Source organism: Pelophylax lessonae (assembly GCF_965119305.1).
Source record: "Pelophylax lessonae genome assembly, chromosome: 1".
In the NCBI taxonomy this organism is placed as follows: domain Eukaryota; kingdom Metazoa; phylum Chordata; class Amphibia; order Anura; family Ranidae; genus Pelophylax; species Pelophylax lessonae.
In genome coordinates, this window is record NC_138768.1 from 333,148,273 (window position 1) to 333,168,970 (window position 20,698).

General features: G+C 42.8%; 1 protein-coding gene across 1 annotated transcript in view; it reads right to left on the bottom strand.

Annotated features, from left to right (window-relative positions):
• RABGGTA (Rab geranylgeranyltransferase subunit alpha) overlaps positions 1-15,700 on the bottom strand; it is a gene marked incomplete at its 5' end in the record, with an annotated part of 58,018 nt that extends 42,318 nt beyond the window's left edge. The window contains 2 exons of the mRNA XM_082243295.1: positions 645-755; positions 15,644-15,700. Of these exons, the coding sequence (XP_082099421.1) occupies positions 645-755; positions 15,644-15,700 (168 nt within the window). The remainder of the gene's footprint in view (positions 1-644; positions 756-15,643) is intronic.
• Between the last annotated feature and the right edge of the window lie 4,998 nt (positions 15,701-20,698).

Genomic DNA, 20,698 nt, shown 5'->3' on the forward strand with positions numbered 1-20,698 from the left:
TCTGCAGCAGCGCTTGTCTTCTCTCCCTCTCTCCCACAGGCACAGAGGCAGAAGTAGAAGCCACTGGCAGCTACTACTGTCAATCAAATCCTGTGACAAGGGAGAGGGGAGCAGGGACAATCTATGCTGTGTGTTTCTGTACACACCCACAGCTTGGCTCTGGAGCATGTCCACATGTGTACCCCAATAGCAAGCGACTTGCTATGAGGGTACAGAGAGAAGAGGAGTAGAGAGCGCTGCCAGGGAACTCCATAAGAGGGGGTTAGGGGCCACTCTGTGCAATATCCTTGCACATCTTTTTGTATTTTAGGTAGAAAAAAAATGGAGACTTTAGTATCACTTTAAGCTTCTCTATACTGCAAGCTTTATGTTTCCACTGTTGCAACATAGTTAAAGCACAACTCTAGATAAATAAAAATATATACCTTTTAATTGAGCTGTAAAATGTAAAAAATAAAATCAGAACTCCAGTCAATAATAACGAGATAAAAGGGAAATGTCCATTAAAGGATAAAATAACAAAACTTGCTTTTGCTGCAAAATTACCCATCCAGTAGTTTCTTTTCGGCCACTCGGTTCTCTGCTTAATATCATTTTAACACCAGTGTATATGAACCCTAATAAATCACAAAAAAGGTTCCTACCTTGTTCAATGCAGCCTGAGTGGCACTCACATACAGCTGTAGCTTCTTTTCTCTCTCTTTCCGTTTTGCCTCCTGCTGTTCCAGCGTAGTCTTTACTTTAACTCGCCCATGCTGGAAATAAAGGATCAGTTGTGATTTGTTCAATAAACAAAGCTTAACTGACCATATTAAAAGCAAATGTACAGTATGTTTTCACTTTTTTACGGAAATATATACATTCTTACATATTATATTTTCATATGTACCATTTAAAACCACCAGGTGGCATTGTAGACAAAACTGGAGTAGCATAAACTGCACCAACTAAATACTCACTCACTAAGTACAAAATATAAAACATTTTTACGAAGAACCTAAAATAAACCATTATTTGATCCAGCCAAGCAAAGTGAGGAAAATTCCTTCAAAAATAAAACACACAGAGATGCAAGTGAAGCTTTCACATACCATTTTGATTCAGGACTGAGGAGAAGTCGACCTGCAAAAGATCAAGAAATGTAACATGGCTTAGTAGAGGTCAATAAAATATGTGTATAATCATTTACAGAAATGTAACCCTGCCATTCAGTGTTCCAAATGTGGCCATCTTTGGTTTTGTGTAGTATGGGTAAACCAAACTGTAGCAAAAGTAAACATTTATTTAAAAATAAAATGGGGTGAAATAAACAGAACACAGAACCATGCAATAAAAATAAATATGCAAATACATTTAAGAAAAAAAAGTCATTTAAACATAGCAGTGTAACCTGCTTATTATATATAGATCGTTTATCTAAGTCTACTGCAGCACTGAATTGCAGGGTAGGAAAATAGATGGAAACTTCCACCGTCGCAATAAAGAGAGCTTTATACCAGTACAAAATGGGCCTGCCAAGAAGGGGGAAAATTGAAAAATACATAAAGATTTTATTTTATTAGATGAGCAATTACATTTTGCTTAGTTTGGGGTGCAGCTGATCTTTTATAACCTATACACTTTTACCAACAGTACACGTCTCATGAACCCAAGTCTATCCCTAATTGATATTTCAGTTAGCGGTTTCCCTATGGTCATATGTGTGTGCAGCATAATGCATAAGGGTGTGCACCCCAAAGATTAAACACACATGTCTTTCTCTGCAGCCTCAGCTCCATGGGGCAGTGAATGAATAGGAAGTGCTCTGTGCGGAGTGGCTTCCTGTTCATTCACAAGTGAAAAAGTGTATTCACGGTGTTCAATTTGAAAATAAACTATTTATCAGCCCCTTCCCCCTGCTCTCCATCCCGAAACATCCCCCCGCAGCCATCAGGGGGAGAGGAGAGGAGGGAAGCCAGCTGCACTGCAGGGAGGGGGGGGGGGCACACAAGGGAAGGGGGCAAGCCCGGGAAGTACAGGGAATTGGTAACGCACAAGGTGATTAGGGTATGCCACCCCCTGAGCATGCCTATGCCGAAGGGTATTTATACCCTCATAAAAATAGCACCAATACCCGCCTTGCACTCACACATACACACACCCTTGGGTAGCCTGATACTGAAAGGCAGGTTTTTCTAAAAACAAATCCCACTCAATGGCTGTATGCAGTTTAGAATCTTCTGACAGTGGATGAAACTCCTGATTAGTGCAATGTGGGGGACCCACATTATACACTATATATTTATTATTACATGTATAGAAGAAACAGTTAAGGACAAAATGACTATGTTGCCTGGCAAAAAAATGATTGACGCATAGGGGTTGATTTACTCAAACTGGAGAGTGCAAAATCTGGTGCAGCTGTGCATGGTAGCCAATCAGCTTCTAACTTCAGCTTGTTAATTTAACCGGTTGCCGACTGCGCACAGTATATTTACTGCGGCAGTAAGCCCTGGCCAGGCAGAGTGACGTAGATCTACGTCGCTCGCCTGTCACTGGTATTAGAGCCAATAGCGGGCGAGCGCACGCCCGCCTCGGCTCGTTCAGGGAGGAGTGCGGGCGTGTGACCGGCGGACCCGATGTCCGCCGGTCACTCGCCGATCGTCGGTACAGCAGGAGAAAGGCAGAGCGGCTTATGTAAACAAGCCGCCTGTCATTCTCCCCTGTGTAACAATGGAGATCAGACGGTTCTACTATGTAGAACCGTTGATCTTTGTTTTTACACCAATAGCCATGTCCCACTACAGTTAGAATCACGCCCCTAGGACACACTTAACCCCTCCCTGTCCAATACAGTTAACCCCTTCCCTGCCAGTGTCATTTTTGCAGTAAGCACTGATTACTGTAGTAATGTCACTGGTACCCCCAAAAGTGTCAAAAATGTCAGTCAAGGGTCCGATCTGTCCGTCGCAATACCGCAAAAAAAAAAAAAAAAAAAAAATCGCAGATCGCCGCCCTTTACTCGTTAAAAAAAAAACACCAAAAATGACAAAAATCTTTCCCTTTGATAGTAAACGCGATAACTTTTGCGCAAACCAATCAAAATACGCTTTTTGCGATTTTTTTTACCAAACATATGTAGCATAAAACAATTTGGCCCAAAATTTTAAAAAATTTTGATTTTTACATTTTTTTTGGGGAATTTCATATAAAAAAAAAGTGAAAAATATTGTTATTTTTGCAAAAATTACGCTCTTTTTTTGTTTATAGCACATGATCAAAAAATCGCACAGGTGATCAAATACCACCAAAAGAAAGCTCCGTTTGTGGGAAAAAAAGGACGTGAAATTCATTTAGGTACAGCGTCGCACGACTGCGCGATTGTCCGTTAAATTCACGCAGAAAAAAAAAAAAAAAATCGCAAAAAACCCCCTGGTCAGGAAGGGGGTAAAATCTTCCGGGGCTTAAGTGGTTAAAGTAAAGTCATAGGCAAAACTTTTTTATTTTCATTTTGGATAGAGTAAGGGAGAGTTATAACCCCTGTCAGATTTTATTTTGCCAACTACGTCCCATTGCGGAGATTTCCCTTTACTTCCTGTCCCACAGCCAAACAGGAAGTAAGAGGAAATCCCTGCAAATTAAGGCAATTCCTTTGGGACCCCCAGGCAACCAGAACCAGTGTCCCCATTGGAAGATTTCCCCGTTATTACGTTTCTGGGGATAACCCAAAATGTGGGATTTTCGTTTACTTTCAATGATAATGGTAAACAGGACAAATAGAGAGGGTCAATCTCCTTAACAGGGGGCACAGACAGCAATAAAAACTGACAACTGTTCCAATCCATCTCCACCGTATCCCCCCCCCCCCCGAAAAAAAAAAAAAATGTTGCCCTTGGTTATACTTTAAGCCTTGACAAAAAAACCTAGAAGCGGATTGGTTTTTATGCAGAGCCACACCAGATTTTGCACTCTTTAGTTTTAGTAAATTACTCAACTGCATGTTACATCAATGACAGGGAGGATGCCATTGTTTCCAAATCTGGCGGATGATTAAAGTGGAACCAAACCCATAACATTTGTTTTTTTGTTGTATTTTTCTAACTGAGTGGTCCTTGTTAATGTGCCCCCCACAACTTAAAAGGTTTGCAGATTTTGAAAGATGATGGAAAGAATCCAAAATTGTCACAAAAATTATAGGCAACAATTTTAGTTTTGGAAGTGTGTGTGTGTGATTCGCGCTATGGATAATAAATAAATAACGACCGGGGTATTGTCTGATGTGGAATTTTTAGCAAAAAATGGGTTTGGCGCTGCTCTGTGCGTATTGCAATAGTGTTAAAACCAACTAATTGTGACAAAACCAATCTTTCACAAGACCTCAAAATATCAAAAAAAAAAAAATCTATATAGTGCAGATAAAACCCAGTGTGTCAAAATTATACCATTATACAAGTGCATGTGGTGAGCATATCGTATTATACACATCGGTCTCGACCGCAATGGATGGCGGGTGACGTCACCGGCCCCTCCCCCTTCGCACGCATTACGTCCAACTGGGCGGGACTTCATCAGCTGATGAAGCTGATGAGACCGATGAAGTTCCACCCAGTGGGACGTAACGTGTGCGAAGGGGGAGGTGCCAGTGGCGTCACCCACCATCCATTGCGGTCGATACCGCTGTGTATAATACGATCTGCTCATCACATGCACTTGTATTGTGCTTTACAAGTTAATTTTATGATTTTATGCTATGTTCAATAAAGTAATTTATTGCGGTAATGCACTATGTCCGGACCTTTGTTTTCCTATGGACCTGTGACCCGCTTTATGGACCTGTGATCTGTTACCTGTGAGCATTATTTTCTGATGAAGAGGAATAATGATCTGATCTATATTTGGTGATATCCTTGGAGAAAGTTTATGTCTTACTAGCCCGTCTGGTGACACAGGGGCTAAGTGTGAGGTGAGAGGCTAATGAGACTAGGTGGAGGATTACAAGCTTTAGACAAGCTGACACCCTTACTTTAGAGGAGCCTAACCCCTGTATGGGACCAAAGATTAGTGGGGGTGCAGCATATATAAAGAACCTCTGCAACGCCAATATCTCAGAGGAAAATGCAAAATGAACGTCCCTGCAGGGGAGATTCCAGCTCGGTAATAAACTTTAAAGTGATATTAAAGATTGCTGGAGATTGGAAGGAGAAAATGTCCTAGGGTTAGTCCTGGATATCCATATACAGCCAGGTGGAGCTGTGAATGCTGGTTACCCCCTTTTGAGGGGAGAGATTTCTGGTGAGTGAAACAACAAGAGGGGGGGGGGGGGCGTGTGGAAACACCGGGCACATTGCATGATACTGTGGAACTCCATTTTCTGCAACATCACCATTATAAGGACTTGCAGTGATGGTTGGAATGCTGGAATAATGGAAGGATTATCGCTTACTATGTATACAGTTTCCATCTAGGGCACAGATCACTTTATATCAGCCTTTGTTATTCTATACATGTTATAATAATATTGATTGATGTTTTAAGTGTAATAGGTTTGATATATTACACTGGGCACTTTCACTTGGCACTAGAACTTTCAAAATATTATTGCTTATTTTGCACCCCATTCAGACTAGCGCGACTTGTCAGGCGACTTGTCAGCCTGACAAGTCGCGCTCGGTCGCTCGCCATTGATTAGCACAGGACCCGTTTTAATAGGAGCGACACAAGTCGCCCCGACTTAGAAAAAGGGTCCTGAGCTACTTTGGGGCGACCTGGGAGCGACTTGCATAGACTTCCATTATGTGAAGTCCCTGCAAGTCGCGCCAAAGTCGCCCCTCGAAGTCAGATCGCGCCAGTCTGAATGGGCTGTTATTTTCCTATAATGAAGATATGGTATAATTTGGACACTCTGTGTTTTATCTGCACTATATTGATGTTTTGATATTTTTAGTTCTTGTGAAAGATTGGTTTTGCTACAATTAGTTGGTTTTAACACTATTGCAATACGCACAGAGCAGCGCCAAACCAATTTCTCGCTACAAATTCAACAATTTTAGTTTTAGCAGAGCAACAAACAGCCACATAGTAGAAAAGGGAAGAAAGCCAGCTATGTAAGCAAGTGATATTTTTACCCTTTGTTATCTGCCACCTGAACCACATGTTTTAGCTTTTGTAAGCTCAAAATAAAAAAAACACTTTTCTGCCTTCTTCTAATCTATTACAAACTCAGCATACCGGGTGCTACCGCCTACTGCGTATTTAAGATTTGAAAATTTGGATTTAAATACAGTATAGTTTAAGCACAGAAAACTCTATAGGACACTGCAGGCTCCACACTGTGGCATGTATTTTATGAACGGGCCGGTATTTTGGCATGGCATGTATTTTATGAATGGGCCTTCAATGTATTTTGGCGTGGCATGTATTTTATGAATGGGCCTTCAATGTATTTTGGCGTGGCATGTATTTTATGAATGGGCCTTCAATGTATTTTGGCGTGGCATGTATTTTATGAATGGGCCTTCAATGTAGGCCAAGGTACCCCACAAAGTATAATTAGAAGCAAATGACAATATTCGTTCTCATTAAAAAATGCACACCCTAGACCACGTGTCAAACACATGACCCATGGGCCGAACCTGGCCCTGTAGGCCATTTCATGTGGCCCTCGCACCCAGGGGGAGGGGTGAAAGTAATAGGAGAACAGCCTGTGAGAGCAGATTCCTGCACACTATGCATAGCAAACACCTGAACCCTGCACTCTTTAGGTATCACACACCTGAACTCTGCACTCTATATGTAGCGCACCCCTGAACTCTGCCCGTGGTGCACCTTTGTACTCTGCAGGCTGTACATAGTGCACCCCTGCACTCTACATGTGGCTCACCCCTGAACCCTGCACTCTGTACATAGTGTACCCCTTAACTCTGCACCCTGTACGTAGAACACCCCTGAACTTTGCATTTTGTACGTAGCGCAACCCTGAACTCCACACATAATGCATTCCGGGGACTTATTGCCCCCTAAAAGATCCTCCCACTGTTAGTGCAATTTGGCCACACCCATTATTTGATGCAGCTTGGTGGGGGACGCGGTTGAGTTCCTGTATCTATTCTCTGAGAAAAAAAAGCCCTGCATAAATTTATATAATCTTACAGATACAACCGGCAATCTGAGGACAACCATAATGCTGTTGCGGCCCGCAATGAAATTGAGTTTGACACCTCTGCCCTGATTATTTATTTATAAAACTTAAGACAAACTAAAGTGAACACGCTATTGCAGGGCAAGAGTTTAAACACTCATTCTTAAAACTGCACATTCACTTACAAATTTTATAGGCAGTAAATGGGTAAGAATGTATTATTGATCATTAGAACTGTGTTAAAGGCCAACCACATATTTGCACTATAATTTTACTCAGCATAATTGATTATAAAATTTTACCTATAATCATAATTTCCCCAATTGATTCTAGATGCGCAATAACAGTGCTTCAGTCCTTGTTTGGGAAAAAAAAAAAAAGAATGCTTCAGTCCTTGCCAAAGCCCTCTGTTCCTGAAGCAAGCACCATCTTTGGTAAGCCCACCAGCTACAGTGCCTTGCAAAAGTATTCGGCCCCCTTGAAGTTTGCGACCTTTTGCCACATTTCAGGCTTCAAGCATAAAGATATAAAACTGTAATTTTTTGTGAAGAATCAACAACAAGTGGAACACAATCATGAAGTGGAACAAAATGTGGCAAAAGGTCGCAAAGTTCAAGGGGGCCGAAAAAAAAAATAAAAAATAATAATTTATACTCACCTAGGTGGATGCAGCATTGATCTGATGCTGTATCGGTCCCCTGCTGGCTCTGCAAAGAGAACTGAGTGTTTAAACACCGCTGATCGCTCAGTCCTCCTGCTCTGCTCTCCCCTCCAGTGCTCACTGGAGTGTGGGCTGTGGAGGGGCCGGGAACGGCTGGCTCATGCTCCTGGCAGATCGCTGAGAGGCTGAGCCAGGCTTCTGGGTGGATCCCGACCATTTTTAGAGACTGGACCGGCTTTGTGAGGTCAGCTGACAGTGGGCTTTAGCCCACTGTTGGCTGAAAATAGGTCACAGAAGTGCAGAATGAACTGCACTCCTGTGATCCATAGGAGAAGTATAGCCAAATTAGCTTTGGCTGTACTTCTTCATTTCTAGAATAAAGTAAAAATTCTCCCTGGCAGTGGGGTTGTCCCTGCACTGCATTGGTTAAATGCTCTTTCAGGTCTAGGGGATGGGAAAAGCAGTTTTACTTTCCCGATCCTCTGCTTTTTTAGGAGATGGTGCTTCCTATGCTCCAGTGGTAGACTGTTCCTCAGTGCCCTCACTCTTAATGTAGGGCCATGGACCCTATATTTATACTAACTACCTTGCACCCGCGCTTTAGCCGAATGACGGCTACAGCACGGACCTAAATTGCCGGAAGAGCGTACATTGACGTCCTCCCTTGCACGAGCGGCCTGTGCACTCCCTGCGGAGCGCCCGGCTCGCTCTGTGATCAGCGAGTCCGTGAGACTAGCCTAATCACAGATCGGATTAAGGGGGCGGTCCCGCCCCTTTACCACACGTGATCAGCTGTCAACCAATGACAGTGCCGCCCAGTGCCCATCGGTGCCCCCCATCATTGTCAACTATCAGTGCTGCCTTATCAGTGCAGCCTATCAGTGCCGCCTTATCAGCGCACATCAATGAAGGAGAAAAATGACCTGTTTGCTTAGAAAAAAAATAAAAACCCCAGTAGTGATTAAATACCACCAAAAGAAAGCTCTATTTGTTTAAAAAAAATGATTACAAAATTTCATTTGGGTACAGTGTTGCATGACCGCGCTTTGTCATTCAAATTGCGACAGCGCTGAAAGCTGAAAATTGGCCTGGGCAGGAGGGGGGTTTAAGTGCCCAGTAGGCAAGTGGTTAATGATATCAGAGGGCCATAGACCGCTGGAGTGCAGGGGAGAAGAGGCCATAGGAACCAGTTTTGAAGCGCAGAGGCACTTGCAGGAATGGAAGGTAATTAAAACTGCCTTTACCTATCTCCTATGTAATGGAGCATTTAACCATGCAGCGCAGGGGCAGCTCCACTGCAAAGGGGTAGGTTTACTGTCCCTGGATCAGATTGTTTGGGTTTATCCTCATAATGCAGGATGTTGGTAAGGCTAGGGGACATTGTTTAGCAATTATATAATCAGAATATATAGTGTATGAATTGAGTTATACATATCGTTTTTTTTATATTTTTTTCATATAGCTTTGTTATAGTATAGTTTTTGATACATTTTACTAATTTTTGTATACTGTATTCTCATTAGATCCATATTTTAATCTGATGTATTTTAATTATTAACAATATTATTTTTTATTATTATTATTTTTTTTTTTTATCAAATTGATGAACTGAAATGGTATGGTTTATTATTTATGTTCTCACCTTTGTCTGTGGTTTTTGTATGTTATCTATTCAAGGTCACATGACATAAAACATTTTATACATCCAATACTATTAGCTATTTGGTTTTAAACATGACCCTGAGGTGGGGATATTGTATTCATATTGGATTGATGTGGAGATGTCAATATGTTTTTTCTAGCCCTGATGAAGGGGGCACTCTTTGATCCCGGAAACACATTAGTTACTTTTTGAATTGTCCCCCTGACTATTATTGATATAAAGTTGTATCTGCACCACGTAGCAGTGGTATAGCACTTCAATGTCCATTTTTGTTACATTATACTTTCCCCGCTGTTCAGTTTTAACTTTAACTGTTTACATCAGCGCAATTTGACATGCGATTTGACAGGTCAAATCACGTCAAATCGCAGCCTACTGCCGGCAATGAGAGCATCCCAATCGGTGCGACACCGACTTTGCAGCGCCACACTGATTTCCAAAAGTAATTCCTGCACTAGTTTTGGTGACTATGGGGGCAATTTCAATAGACATCTGTGCATGAAAATGCACAGATGTCTTTAAAGTCGCCCCCAATGTCAGACTGAAATGCAGCTTTGAAATCGTGCGAGTTCAATTCAAAGCCACGTTCAATGGTCAATTTCACAGAAAATGTTTAACCTAAAGGGAGAAAGAGGCTTGTTTTTATTGCGGTGTGTGTATCCACACACTATATTAAATATAATGGCAACAATACAAACAAATAATTGTTTTTCTTCATGAAAAGAACAACTGTGCACATCATTTTGATGACAGAAGATTTGCTGCATCTGATGTAACAAGCATGAGGTGCTCCTTTTCCAAACCTATACAAGGCATTGATAAAGAAAACTGGTAAATGAGAATACATATCCACAGTACCTTACAGCAGATCACAGCAGTCTCCTTCAGACAGCACACTTATCAAAACATCAAAAACATTACAAATCCAGTGATCGCTGGGCTTGGTGTTTCTTTTCCTGGAATCAATTCCTCTTTCTCTTGCAGAGCCAAGCCTCGATATTAGTTCTCCTATTGGGCTCTTTCTAAACCAAGCCTCACTCTGAATTCCTGTGTGCTCTCTTCCACAACCAAGCCTCATTCTGAGATCCTCTGCTGGTCACATGATTGCAATCTTCTAACTTTTGCTTTAAAGTGACCCTGTCACTATAGGGTCACATCTATACAATGGCATGCCTGCTAAACAAAATTTTATATATATATATATACACACACACACACATTTTACTGTTAGGAGTTATTAATAAACCTTTAGATTGCAATTGACAGTTTTAAAGTGAGCCACCAGAGCATTACTATTTCTTGCTTGCTTCAGCTATTCTGTACTTTCTATTAAGTGGAATACCCACTTCCCCTGCAGCATGCTGTGGTTTCTCCTGCTGCCCTGTTCCCACTACAGGACGTACAAGCCCACTGAAAGGAACCTCAGTGTACAGAAGGGTAACAGGTATTTGACTGATCCAACTTGTTGAATGTTTTCAGTGACCAGAGCGCAATAAAGCACCATTATTATTATTATTATTATTAAGGATTTCTATAGTGCCAGCAGTTTACGCAGCGCTTTACAATATTCGAGGGAGACAGTACATTTACAATACAATAAAATACAAGAGGATTAAGAGGGCACTGCTCAGAAGAGCTTACAATCTAATGGCCATCATATCAAGGCACGAGCTGCTGAAAAGGTAAGTATATTGCACTTAGGTATTAGATAAGGACAACAGAATTTTTAAAAAGGAAATTAACCCCTGCCGTCCCTACCTATTTTTCCTCCTCCCCTCATATCTGTATAGCTCGGTTGTCCTCCAAAAGCATACTTACAATCCCTAGGGATCCATTTCTTCACTGCAGCACCCCCTGTCCTGCACCACCATCTTTTTCTGATATCACCAGAAGGGGCAGCTGTCTCTTATAGGTTGTGCGGTGGCCCTGTGATGATGTGAATATGTGACACGTATGCACACCCCTTGTATACGTGTAGCTGTGGGGCATCGGCTGCTTATGATTAGCCTAGTACAGTGACAGTTTTCTTGCAGGATAGCTCAGGTGGGTTCCAACTAGGATCAAAACATGCCTGAGCTCATCCCTGTTGCTGACTAAGATTGATTATTCCTATCAATAGAGAATGATCAGAAAATAAATCCATCATTTATCAAAGCCATGATAAGGCTCCCCATAAAGGTTACAATCTGACTGTACAATTTCTTTATTATCAACCTAAAGCTCACCAAACACGTTACAATCTGATGTTACAATCTCCTACCAACACCTATGTAGTGCAAGGGCCTATGAGTAAGTGCTAAGGAAGGGTGAAACGTGTTAGATGGTGACGCTGTTCCCCTCTGTTTGTGTTTTTGTATTCGTTTTTATGGACTTGCTAAAATAAAGGTGATTTTAATGGACGTGCGGCCAACTAGAATTATTTTTGTTACTTGGAATCAGTGATGGATGGGGAGATGGGGAAACTGACCTAGAGCGGTGTTCATACACATCTAGTGTAAGGGCCAGTTTTATTAAATACACATTGAACTGATAGATTAGGTACATCTTCCTATTATACAGTTTTGGTAGATCTGAAAGTCATTGCATAGGGATTGTATGATCAGATTGTAATGTGTATAGTGACTCTTAGATATACCAAAATGATGTATTATGAGGACCTAACTAAAATATCCATTCAGGGAAGCCCTTGTACTACATACTTGTTCTTAGATGGAAAGGAAATTATACTGATTGTAATGCGTGTGGTTATCTTAAGGCCTTGTTCACATTGGGCCAACTAGAGCCTACCCATGTGGAGGGCCATGTTTATCCACATGGTGATGCACAGGCGTACTGTGCATCCTTGTGCAAACAGCCCCACTTATGTCAATTGGGACACAGTGGCTGCACGAACACAGCTGCTGCTGCCAAATTAACAGGTGTGTGTTTAGCCACTAAGGCTGGCCATACACTATACAATTTTCTTGTTCAACTTTCCTTTAGATTTACCAAAACCATATAATATAAGTTCAAACCTGAACGCTTTCAATTTGTATGCAATCAGGCAGGCCCTTGCACTACATAGTTGAAGGTAAATCTAAAGGAAATTGAATAAGAAAATTGTATGGTGTATGGCCAGCCTTAAGCCCCGGAAGATTTTACCCCCATTCCTGACCAGGGCCTATTTTGCGATTCGGCACTGCGTGACTTTAACGGACAATTGCGCGGTCGTGCGACGCTGTACCTAAACGAGATTGACGTACTTTTTTTCCCACAAACAGAGCTTTCTTTTGGTGGTATTTGATCACCTGTGCAATTTTTTGATCATGCGCTATAAACAAAAAAGAGCGTCAATTTTGCAAAAATAACAATATTTTTCAAATTTTTTTATATGAAATTCCCCAAAAAAAATGTAAAAATTAAAATTTTTTAACATTTTAGGCCAATTTGTTTTCTGCTACATATGTTTGGTAAAAAAAAAAAAAAAAAAAGAAAAATCGCAAATAGTGTATTTTGATTGGTTTGCGCAAAAGTTATTGCGTTTACTAACTAAGGGAAAGATTTTTGTCATTTTTGTTTTTTTTTTAACGCGTAATGGCGGCGATCTGCGATTTTTTTGTGGGACTGCGACATTGCGGCGGACAGATCGGACCCTTGACTGACATTTTTGACACTTTTGGGGTTACCAGTGACATTACTACAGTAATCAGTGCTATACATATGCACTGTTACTGTAAAATGACACTGGCAGTGAAGGGGTTAACTTTTTTTGAGAGGGAGGGGTTAAGTGTGCCCCTAGAGGCATGTTTCTAACTGTGATTGGCTGTGGCTTGAGGTCTAAGAACAGTGATCAACGGTCCTACATAGCAGAACCGTGTGATCTCCATTCTTACACAGGGGAGAATGACAGGCGGCTTGTTTACATTAGCCGCCTACCTTTCTCCCAGTGTAACGGACAATCGCGAGTGCGCGATGTCCGATGGGCACACGCGCGGGGGGGGGGGTCCGTGACCTAGCGGGAGCGCGCATCCGGCGGTGCACGCATGCTCCCCAGAGCCTCACAGGCTAGTGACGTACCGATATGTCACTTTGCCTGTAAGGGGCTGACCGTCGCAGTATATGTACTTGCGGCGGTCGGCAAGTGGTTAGGTGTGCGTGTCCCAGAACACAGTATGCATTCAATGACATATAGATGTCAAATTAGAAGCAGTAGCTGTGTCCGTGCAGCTGCTGCATCTCAATTGACATGAACAGGACTACCTGCAAGGGAATGTATGGAACACCTGTGCATCCCCATGTGGGTAAACATGGCCCTCCATGTGGGTACACTTTATAATAGGCAGCACTGATGAGGCTAAATTTATGGGCACAAATAGGCAGCACTGATGAGGCTAAACTTATGGGCACAAATAGGCAGCACTGATGAGGCTAAACTTATGGGCACAAATAGGCAGCACTGAAGGGCACAAATAGGCAGCACTGATGAGGCTAAATTTATGGGCACAAATAGGCAGCACTGATGAGGCTAAACTTATGGGCACAAATAGGCAGCACTGATGAGGCTAAACTTATGGGCACAAATAGGCAGCACTGAAGGGCACAAATAGGCAGCACTGATGAGGCTAAACTTATGGGCACAAATAGGCAACACTGAAGGGCACAAATAGGCAGCACTGATGAGGCTGAACTTATGGGCAAAAATAGGCAGCACTGATGAGGCTAAACTTATGGGCACAAATAGGCAGCACTGATGAGGCTAAACTTATGGGCACAAATAGGCAGCACTGATGAGGCTAAACTTACGGGCACAAATACAGGGGAGAATGACAGGTGGCTTGTTTACATTAGCCGCCTGCCTTTCTCCCAGTGTAACGGACGATCGCGAGGCAGCACTGAAGGGCACAAATAGGCAGCACTGATGAGGCTGAACTTATGGGCACAAATAGGCAGCACTGATGAGGCTAAACTTATGGGCACAAATAGACAGCACTGAAAGGCACAAATAGGCAGCACTGATGAGGCTAAACGTATGGGCACAAATAGGCAGCACTGAAGGGCACAAATAGGCAGCACTGATGAGGCTAAACATATGGGCACAAATAGGCAGCACTGAAGGGCACAAATAGGCAGCACTGATGAGGCTAAACTTATGGGCACAAATAGGCAACACTGAAGGGTACAAATAGGCAGCACTGATGGGCACTGTTAGGGCTGCACTGATTATCAGGACACTGATGATGATTGTACACAACAGGAGCCTGGGAGCAAGTCCTACCCAATGATTCATGTACAGAAAGAGCGATCTGTCAGTTTCATGTTAGTAATAATCAGCACGCTTTACACCCATTACACATTGTTAGGCACACTTTTAGCCCCTTGCTTACCCCTTCCCAGCCAGTGTCATTAATACAGTGACAGTGTATATTATTAGCACTGATCACTGTATTAGTGTCCCTGGAGATGTCAGTGTCAGTCAGTACCCTCCAGCGCCAGTTAGTGTCAGCTTGGTTGCTGCACTATCACAGTCCTGTTATAGGTTGCCGCCATTAGTAGTATAAAAAAAATAAAAATACAAATTCCAATATATATATAGTTTGTAGACGCTATACCTCTCAAGCAAACCAATCAATATACATTTATTGGGATTTTTTTTTTTATCAAAAAAATGTAGAAGAATATAATTTTGTTTAAAATTTATGAAGAAATTACATTTTTTATTGAATATTTTTTCGTTTTTATATCACAAAAAATAAAAAAAGTGCAGCGGGGATCACATAGCTCTATTTGTGTGAAAACCATATCAGTTTCGTTTGGGTACGTCGTTGCATGACGGTATAATTATGAAGTATAATGTAGTGCTTACTAGCAAAAAAATGGCCTGGTCATAAAGGGGGTAAAATCTTCTGGCGTTCAAGTGGTTAAAAAAAAAAAATGGAACATTTACAATCCATATCGTTTTCTTTAGGGGCCCCTTATATAGGTTTGGATAAAGGGTGTTACTGTTCATTGGTGACATGATGGTGCTACATACAGTATGGGTGTTGGCAGAGTGTGAGTGAGCACCATACAAGCATTACATGTGACAAGCTGAGGTGCTGTGACTGGACAGGGAGGACACAGAACCTCTAATGAAGTGCTATACAGAGAATGTCGGGTGCTGCTGATGTCTGCAGTCCTTACAACACAACCATCTTTCCATACAATCAATGAACACTCCAATTACCTGCCTGTGACAGCCAGCTCCTTCTAATGTCCTATACTGGAAACCCCCACCAATCATCGCTGGAGAACTGCCCACGTGACTCTCCACTCAGCCACCAGTAGGAAAGCATGTAGCCTAGAGACTTGGCATCAGGTCCCTGATTGGCTACCAGGGATGAATTAGGCGGGGATTGTACTGTTCAGGAAGGAAATGTAACCCTTTCGGTGGCGTATACATTTCTCTCTTTCCCTCAGACACAGAAATGTGCAGTTTTTCCCTAAAAATGACTTAAACCCCACCAAAATATTATATTTTCTAAAAGCAGAGGGTTTGTAGAAGAAGATAATAGCTTCCAATGTTTATGTACACAATTCTTTATCAAACCCATATTTTCAGTAGAGCCGCACGATTCTGGATAAAACGAGACATCCGATTTTTTTTACCTAAAATAAAGATCACGATTCTCAGCGTAACATCATCTTTTACATTATATAAAAAAATTGGGCTAACTTTAATGTTGATCTTTGTATTTTATTTCCCAAAAAAATGCGTTTGAAAGATTTTGCGTAAATACAGTGTGACATAAAATATTGCAACCATCGCCATTTTATTCTAGGGCCCCTGCTAATATATATATAATGTTTGGGGGTTCTAAGAAATTTTCTAGCAAAAAAAAAAAAATACTGAGTTTAACTTGTAAGCAACAAGTGTCAGAAAAAAGGCTTAGTCTTTAAGAGGTTAAATGCTTCCGGATGGCCCGCCGCAGTTTTACTGTGGCAGGCAGCCCCTCCTGCGTGAATCGGCACAGGTCTACGTTAGGGGGCAAGAGCACACCGCCGCCTGCGCACTCCCGCCTCGACTCATCAGCGGGGACTCCAATGCACAGGGCAGGAGGCTCAGATCGCTCCCCGCTGAGAGAGAAGGACGGGCAGCTGTTGTAAACACAGCCGACCGCTCTTCTCTCTGGAATGATCCCGGAGTACCTGTAATCTTTCTATTTAGGAACACAGGTCTCTATGATAATTTCACAAGCCCCACCCCCATACAGTTAGAAACACGCCCCTAGGTACACATTGAACCCCTTGATCACTGTGTTAACCCCTTCCCTGACAGTGCCATTATTACAGTAACAGTGCATATTTTTAGCACTGATTATTGTAGTAATGTCACTGGTCCCCCCAAAAGTGTCAAAAATGTCAGTTAGGTGTCCGATCTGTCGGCCACAATGTCGCAGTCCCTCAAATAATCGCAGATTGCCACCATTACTAGTAAAAAAAAAAAACAATAAACATGACATAAATCTTTCCCGTAGTTAGTAGACGCGATAACTTTGTTGCAAACCAATCAAAATACGCTTATTGCGATTTTTTTTTTTTTTTACCAAAAAAATGCAGCAGAAAACAAATTGGCCTAAAATGTTAAAACATTTTGATTTTTAATTTTTTATTTTTTTTTATTTTTGGAATGTTATATAGCAGAAAGTGAAAATTATTGTTTTTTTTCCAGAATTGTCGTTTTTTTGTTTATAGCGCAAAAAATAAAAATTGCACAGGTGATCAAATACCACCAAAAGAAAGCTCTATTTGTGGGAAAAAAAGGACGTCAATTTTATTTGGGTACAGCGTCGCACGACCGTGCAATTGTCCGTTAAAGTAACGCAGTGCCGAATCGCAAAAAATGGCCTGGTCATTAAGGGGGCAAATCCTTCCGGGCCAGAAGTGGTTAAACTGCCCTCACTTACACATGGAAGATCATTCCTTTGATCTAAATTCTAAAAGAAGGAAATGATACGTTGTAAACATTGTGTTTATAGTTGTATCACACCATATATGCATCACACCATATACAGTATGCCGTATTGCACATAAATGCAATACGGGAACCCTGTGAATCCAACTCGCAGGCAGTTCACACTGCCATATGCGAATCGCTGGGGGTGTCAATACAAAGTTAACGGCACCCCCAGATCAGTTCACATATCGCAGTGCGAACTGTCAGTTTGGACATGAATCGGTGTGAACACCCATGCGATCCGTTTCTGGTGCGGACCCAAAAAAGGGTCCTGTGCGAGTTGTGTCCGAATGCGATGTAAATTTAGCCATACAATCTGTATGGCTGAATTCGAATCGCACAGATATTGCATGTGATTTGCAGAGCAGTGCGCTCCGAATCACATGCGATGTCTGCCATCGCATATATGTGAACCGGGACTTAAAGTGGAGTTCCACCCATTTTTGGAACTTTAGATCTATGTAATCCCCTTTAAAATGGCTTTTACCAATGGAAACTTTTTTTTTTTTTTTTGCTAGTAAATACCTTAATTTCTGCTTTATTCCTCCTCTCCTCACTTTCGGGTCCGATCGGCGATGACGTCATTCGGCGATTCGCAGTGTGTGCTGGGATGTATTCTATTCCAGAAATCTCGCAGGAGCTGAGCTGTACTGAGCCGTGCCTGCCCTGCCTCCGCCCCGCCTCCTCTCATTGAGTTGTATTGTATGCCATGTGTTCAGGCCATTCTCTGCCCCGCCTCCGCCCCGCCTCCTCTGTGAGTTGTATTGTATGCCATGTATTCAGGCCGTTCTGTGCCCCTCCTCCGCCCCGCCCCCTCTCAGTGAGCTCAGTAAGGATATAATGATTTCAGTCCTCGCTCACTGAGAGGAGGCGAGGAGGAGGCGGGGCGGAGGCGGGGCAGAGAACGGCCTGAATACATAGCATAGAATACAACTCACAGAGGAGGCGGGACGGAGGCGGGGCAGAGAACGGCCTTAATACATTGCATACAATACAACTCAATGAGAGGAGGCGGAGGCGGGGCAGAGAACGGCCTGAATACATGGCATACAATACAACTCAATGAGAGGAGGCGGGGCGGAGGCGGGGCAGGCACGGTGTTACAGCTCAGCTCCTGCGAGATTTCTGGAATAGAATACATCCCAGCACACACTGCAAATCGCCGAATGACGTCATCGCCGATCGGACCCGGAAGTGAGGAGAGGAGGAATAAAGCAGAAATTAAGGTATTTACTAGCAAAAAAAAAAAAAAAGTTTCCATTGGTAAAAGCCATTTTAAAGGGGATTACATAGATCTATGTATTCCAACCTATTAAAAATGGGTGGAACTCCGATCATGAGGAGGGATGAATCGAGATCGTGATTTTTTAACGATTAATCGTGCAGCTCTAATTTTCAGTAAAGAATATACTACAATTCCTAACAGAATATCCTTCCCATTTAAAAAAAAATAAAATATAAAAGATGATAGGTAAGTATAACATACCACTTGAAGACCAAGCTTTTTCTGGCACTTTCTGTTTACAAGTTTAAATAAGTATATTTTGTTGGAAAATTAATCAGAACCCCCAAATTTTATACATTTGTTTTTAGCAGAAACCCTAGGGAATAAAATGGCGACCGTTGCAATTTTTTATTTCACACGGTTTTTGTGCAGCGGTTTTGCAAACACAATTTTTTTGGCATAAAATACACTTCAATGAATTGAAAAAAACCCCCACAATTTATACCCCAATTTTTTTGTAAAATGCAAAAGATGATATTACGCCGAGTAAATGCATACCTAACATGTCACGCTTTAAAATTGCACGCGCTCGTGGAATGGTGACAACCTACAGTACTTAAAAATCTCAGTAGACAATGCTTTAAATTTTTTTCAGGTTATCTGTGTAGCACTGCCCCCTTAAGGACTGCTGGATTATTCACCTTGGGATCCCCCTGGATTACCGTTAGCAACTGCAGCATGCACAATTAACTCTTTACTGCTTGGCTCAGTCAATAAACAGTCTAGGGATTGTAGTTGTTTTTGTGTTTTTTATATAATTTAGTGATGGGAAAAAGGGAAGAGTGGGATACTCCAAATTGAACTGTTCACAATGGATGAGGACTCCTGTCTGAAGATGCAGCCAGGCTGCAGATCCACCTTGCCACTGGATGAATCAGGATTAAGTTTCTGTAAGATCACTTGAAAGGAAGACTATCTTCGGGATACCCGACTGGTATCCCCTTTTCACTCCATAGACTGACACCCGTCCTCTGACTATCCTACACCAGGGTGGCCACCTCTCAGGTCAGGCCCTTAGACACGATCCCCTTTACTCATGATACTGTTTTTCAAGGGTCTCCAGTGTCTCAACCCCTTCCAGTCAGCTCTTCTGGACCTCTGGGTTCAGCTCCTTTCCTACTGGTCCCCAAGCTGACTGCCTGTGACCACGTGCCACCAATGCAAAGGAGGAGACAGCCGTCACCCTCCCTCCAGGACTCTGCTCACCAGCCAAAGACCCCGCAGCACACGTGCTCCTGGCTTTTATACCGCACCCCAGAATGCACAGAGACATCTAGTCTGTGCCAGTCACTGAAGCTGTATCAAAGTCTGTGTACCCATCGGTCAGGTTTCCTCCACTGTCCAATGTGCCTCCCCATTGGACCAGTGTGGAACACTCCCCAGCAGTGACGGCCGGTGAATTGGGGGCACAGGGGCACCGCCCCCCATCCATGCGTCCGACCCCCTAATCTGCACGGGGGGCGCCTGACGCATGGAGTTCAATGGGGCTTTTTTTTTTTTTTTAGTCACCTGATTAGAGCCAGAGGCTCTAATAGGCTTCAGCAAAGGGTGGACCCGGGGCGCAGAGCAGTGCGCCCCGAGTCCACCCATTGTGTGACAATAGCGAATGAAAATTCGCTATTGTCACACGGATCCTCCTCCTGGCCAATCAGGAAGCGGGTCCTTCCGCTTCCTGATTGGCCGAAATGCAAACCCCATGCCATTGGCCGAGGAGGAGGCGGGAGGACTGAGGACTCGAGGAGACGCCGGGGGACTGAGGAGAAGCCGTCGCTGCCTGAGGTAAGTGCACTGGTCTCGCGAGGGAAGGGGGGGCACGCTTACGCTGGTCACTCTGCATTGAAAGGGGGCACGATGATCTCTCTGCATTGAAATGGGGCATGCTGGTATCTCTGCATTTAAAGGGGGCACACTGGCATCTCTGCCTTGAAAGGGGGCACGCTGGTATCTCTGCATTGAAAGGGGGCAAGTTGGTATTTCTGCATTGAAAGGGGGCACGCTGG